This window comes from Lipotes vexillifer, unplaced genomic scaffold (genome assembly GCF_000442215.2).
Source record: "Lipotes vexillifer unplaced genomic scaffold, Lipotes_vexillifer_v1.1 scaffold8, whole genome shotgun sequence".
NCBI classification, from domain to species: Eukaryota; Metazoa; Chordata; class Mammalia; order Artiodactyla; family Lipotidae; genus Lipotes; species Lipotes vexillifer.
In genome coordinates this window covers 4,094,458-4,099,439 of record NW_006781519.1, presented here as the reverse complement: position 1 = coordinate 4,099,439, position 4,982 = coordinate 4,094,458, and the positions used below count along the sequence as shown (strand labels likewise).

Genomic DNA, 4,982 nt, shown 5'->3' with positions numbered 1-4,982 from the left:
CTGCTTAGCAGAGGGAACTCTACTAAAATTTATTTATTTCATAGCAGTTCTAAATTTCTGATTTTTGATCTGATAAAATGTTCACTATAGTTTAGAATGTTTATACAGCAATGACCCCAAAATGGCTGGCAAGTGTAGAGTGGAGGTTATTCTGAAAATAATAATAATTATTATTAAAAGCATTTCCAATTTATTCACTTTTAGCTGAGTTGGGTCTTCGTTGAGGCATGCAGGCTTTCTCTAGTTGTGGCGAGTGGGGGCTACTCTTCGTTGCAGTGCGCGGGCTTCTCATTGTGGTGGCTTCTCTTGTTCCGGAGCACAGGCTCTAGGCACGTGGGCTTCAGTAGGTGTGGCATGCAGGCTCAGTAGTTATGGCACACGGGCCTAGTTGCTCCATGGCATGTGGGATCTTCCCGGACCAGGGCTCGAACCCATGTTCCCTGCATTGGCAAGTGCATTCTTAACCACTACGCCACCAGGGAATTCCCCAAAATAATTATTTTTAACAACCCAATTCCATCTATAATATTAGAGAAAATATATACAAATTAATTGGAATATGGACAGCATTTAGGTGGTTACATAAATAAAATATTAATTTGATTTAGTGATAATATTGTGGTAATTATTCTCTTGGATTTATGTTGTTATTTTAATATAACATTTTCAGTAAAGTAATACTTTTATATCAGAAAAATAAAAACAAAAGTCCTGGCCCATTGTCAATTAAGTTTATGAGGAAAGTTGTTTATAAAGTATATGTTCAAAGTACTATAAAGTAAGCACATGTTCACAAGTGTTTCTACATATTGGTCAATGTGGTGATATTTTAAGACCAGTTTTTATTAGTCTATCTCTATAACATTTTTTAATTTGTATTTGCTTTTTCTCACATAGTCTCCATGTCTTAGCTAAGCAAGAACCCTTGAGGAGAAAATTACAAAATAATTGAGTAAATAATGAGGGCAAATTGTCATCTCTAGTCAACTCTACTGTCTAATAGAAACTGTAGAAAATAAAGCAACACATGAATTTAGCCTGTTATTCTAAGAAGTTAAGACAACACCCTTTGGGGTGATGTCCTTCTCTTGCATTCCTTTTTTGCCAGGATCTTTTCCAGCCTAACAGTACTGACATATGTTTTGTTCGGATTTTCTTTTTGAGGGGTGGGCTTGTGGAAGGGACTGGTTGAGTTATGTGTTACAGACACTGATGATTTTCCAAAGACGGGCTTACATTCCTCTTCAAAACAGTTTACCACAAACTCTAAAGAGAGATCTTAGGAAACCTCTGAGCTGTGTCTAATCTTATAGCATTGTTCCCTGCAATGGTTTAAGGTTGACAATTCAAGTTGAAATTAGCAATTAATTGTGTAAAGTGCCTATATCTTAACGTGTTTATTTCATCTTCAAACATTATATATTTTGCATTGATTCTGCAGCTTTTACTCTTTAACTAAGATTTTGCAATTTGTGATTATGGAGGCAGCACATCTTCAACGTTTTCTGGCACTAAGTATCATTAAAAGTCATTTTATGGCTCTCCAATCATTAAAACCTTAGTTTTACTGGAGCAGCAAAAATAACTCTGCCTATTACCTGGGGATAATGCTACCATTATGTTGAAGTTCAATGGAGTAAAAATAAAGGCCAACTACAACATGGGCCTGTGTTTTATTTGACCCTGTGATCATTTAGCACTGGACTGGGAGTCCAGTACAGCTGTCAACTGACTTTCCAATGCACTCAGGAAAGTATGCAACCTATATGCTATTTCGAAACGATTTAGGGAATTCGTTTAAAAAACAAAAAACAAAACAAAAAAAATATGAGAGTCCCTTCTGCCTAAGTCTTCACCTCCTTTGATTTTGGGGTCAGTAGCCTAAAGGTAATATTTTAAAATAATAAATAAAATTTCAAAAATAAGAAATGAAAAATCCAGAAACCATTTAAATCTTTTTCTTTCTTTCGTTCTTTTCTCTTTCCTTTTCTTTTTTTCTTTCTTTTTTTTTTTTTTTTTTTTTTTTTTTTTTTTTTTTAACATCTTGGCACACAGCAAGCGGGAAGTTACTTAGCACGGTTCCGGGTTTCCTTGTGCCCCGCCCGCTCGCCCTACCACAGCTAGAAGCTTTAGTCCCTGGGTCGGTGTGTCCTGCAGGGAGCAATCCCTGTCCATCGGTCTGCGCTCTGCCCGCCCGCCGCGCATCTGTCCTTCTCTCCTGACTCCGCCCCGCATCTGTCTGGAACCTCCTCGCGTCTGAGCTGACCCAGTGCGCGTCTGCCAGTCAGTCCCTCCGGACCCGCCGCGAGTCTCAGGCTGCCGAAATCTCTGCGCGTCACTCGGTCCGTACCCAGTGGGCATCTTGGGTATCTGGGCGGTCTCCGGTCCCCCGCGCGTGTGTCTGTCTGTCTGTCTCTCTGTCCGATCCGCCGCCTGCAGCCTGCCTGCCCGGCCGCAGCGCACCAAGTGTCCAGTCTGCCCTTTCGCTGACGCTGAGTGTGTGTAGCGCGGCCTTAGTGAGCGCGAGCCCGCCTGAGACCGGCCAGGCAGCCGGCGGAGGAATACACGTTCGGCCCCTGCCCTTGTTGATATCATTTTAAGCCCACACGAGCTTGAGGCCTATATTTATGCAGAAAACGGGTCGTGAGGCCTCTGTCGGCAAGGCTAGGTGTGGGGAGCCAGCCAGCTGCTTGATGATTTCTTACAATTTAACGGGGAAAGGGACATTTCTTTCCTACTACTGGCTTTTGAAACTGATTTTAGATCTGAATGGGTGGAAATTCTAAGCCACCTTAGGGAAAACGGATTCGTTATTGGGGTGCTTTTTTGTCTGATGCATTTGTTCTGAGCCTGCTGACCAGCTGTTTCTGAACTTCATTTTCTCAGCCTCAACAGTGATTCTGAGTCTGCTTTTAGCTTCCTTCGCCTTGGCTTTTTTTCTGTTTGTGAACAGCTGCTTGGCCCATAGCTTAGAGAAAGCAACCTCTTTTTCTCTCCCAAGAAAGCCTCCTCCCTGTGCTCAGAGAGATGGGGAGTGGGGAGCCTAATCCTGCCGGCAAGAAAAAGAAGTACCTAAAGGCCGCCCTGTATGTGGGTGACTTGGACCCAGATGTCACCGAGGACATGTTATATAAAAAGTTCAGGCCTGCTGGCCCTCTTCGCTTCACCCGAATCTGCCGCGACCCGGTGACCCGCAGCCCCCTGGGCTATGGCTATGTTAACTTCCGCTTTCCTGCGGATGCTGAGTGGGCCTTGAACACCATGAATTTTGATTTGATTAACGGCAAACCTTTCCGCCTAATGTGGTCTCAGCCAGATGACCGCTTAAGAAAGTCTGGAGTTGGAAATATATTCATCAAAAACCTGGACAAATCCATAGACAATAGGGCCCTTTTTTATCTGTTTTCTGCTTTTGGGAGCATTCTCTCCTGCAAGGTAGTATGCGATGACAACGGCTCTAAGGGTTATGCCTATGTGCACTTTGACAGCCTGGCTGCTGCCAATAGGGCCATCTGGCACATGAATGGAGTGCGGCTCAACAACCGCCAGGTGTACGTTGGCCGATTCAAATTTCCGGAAGCGCGGGCAGCTGAAGTTAGAACTAGGGATAGAGCGACTTTCACCAATGTTTTCGTTAAAAACTTTGGAGATGACATGGATGACGACAAACTGAAGGAACTTTTCAGTGAATACGGGCCAACTGAGAGTGTTAAGGTAATAAGAGATGCCAGTGGGAAATCGAAAGGCTTTGGATTTGTGAGATACGAGACACACGAGGCTGCCCAAAAGGCTGTGTTAGACCTGCATGGAAAGTCCATCGATGGGAAAGTCCTCTATGTAGGGCGAGCACAGAAGAAAATTGAACGCCTGGCTGAGTTAAGGCGAAGATTTGAGCGGCTGAGATTAAAAGAAAAAAGTCGGCCTCCAGGGGTGCCTATCTATATTAAGAACCTAGACGAGACCATTGATGATGAAAAACTGAAGGAGGAATTTTCTTCCTTTGGATCAATTAGCCGGGCCAAAGTGATGGTGGAAGTGGGGCAAGGCAAAGGGTTTGGTGTTGTCTGCTTCTCCTCTTTTGAAGAGGCTACCAAAGCAGTAGATGAGATGAATGGTCGCATAGTGGGCTCCAAGCCTCTGCATGTCACGCTGGGCCAGGCCAGGCGCAGGTGGTGAGAATAAGAATGCTCAATTTGTTTCAGCCTTAAGCTGGTGCCTACTTAGTTTGGGCTACTTTGTGATAAGAGGTTATTTTATGTGAATTCACAGCTTTTTTTAAGTGAATACTTTCTTTTGAAAAAAAGTGAAACTAGAAAACCTTGTTCATTTTAGTGAAGAACATAATTTCTAATTGTAAAACTGTCATTTTGTACTATTTTTCGATATAATAGCCTTAGGAATATGTAGAATAAAATTTATTCCTCCACATGCTTTTTTGCTAAACCAGTCAAGGTGAGGTAATGGAGTATATTTCCTTCCTTATTTCACTAATACTACTAAATTTATTTTCTCCTATGAAAATATTCTCGAGATGGTCCTTACTTCTGAGTCTATCACAGTGAAAATTTCTAACTTGCTTTTTGAGAAATCAGTAGAGCAGGGGAAAGCGTATGTGATCCAGTTAATGTTTGTGTATAGGTTCACTTTAAATTATTATTTAAAATGAATATTCCTTTTAAAGGATGTGAGCTTTCTTTCTTCCTTTTATTTATTTATATATATATATATATATTTTCTTTTTAATATATTGTGGGCATACCACAGACTTGATAGTGACTTTGACTAAGTTTTGAGAGTTTTCGTTATTAACTTCATGCCCAGAGAAAGAAGCATATTGGTATTTCCTCAATCAATACCTTAGAAAATTAACACTTTAAACATTGATTATTTAAATTCTAAGTTTCATCTTAAAAACCTTTTCTGAAAGCTTTGATATTTGAAGACAGTCTAAGGAGCATTTTTTTTTTTTTTTTTTTTTTTTT

General features: G+C 41.3%; 1 protein-coding gene across 1 annotated transcript; it reads left to right on the top strand.

Moving 5' to 3' along the window:
- Positions 1-2,053: 2,053 nt before the first annotated feature.
- On the top strand, positions 2,054-4,296 carry PABPC5 (poly(A) binding protein cytoplasmic 5). Its single transcript, XM_007454763.1, has 2 exons — positions 2,054-2,342; positions 2,887-4,296. Exon 2 carries the CDS (start codon positions 3,028-3,030, stop codon positions 4,174-4,176), a length of 1,149 nt encoding a protein of 382 aa, XP_007454825.1. The 5' UTR covers positions 2,054-2,342; positions 2,887-3,027; the 3' UTR covers positions 4,177-4,296.
- The last annotated feature ends 686 nt before the right edge of the window (positions 4,297-4,982 follow it).

Coding starts and splice junctions, on each gene's coding strand:
- PABPC5 (XM_007454763.1), top strand. CDS start 3,028: ATGGGGAGTGGGGAGCCTAATCCTGCCGGCAAGAAAAAGAAGTACCTA.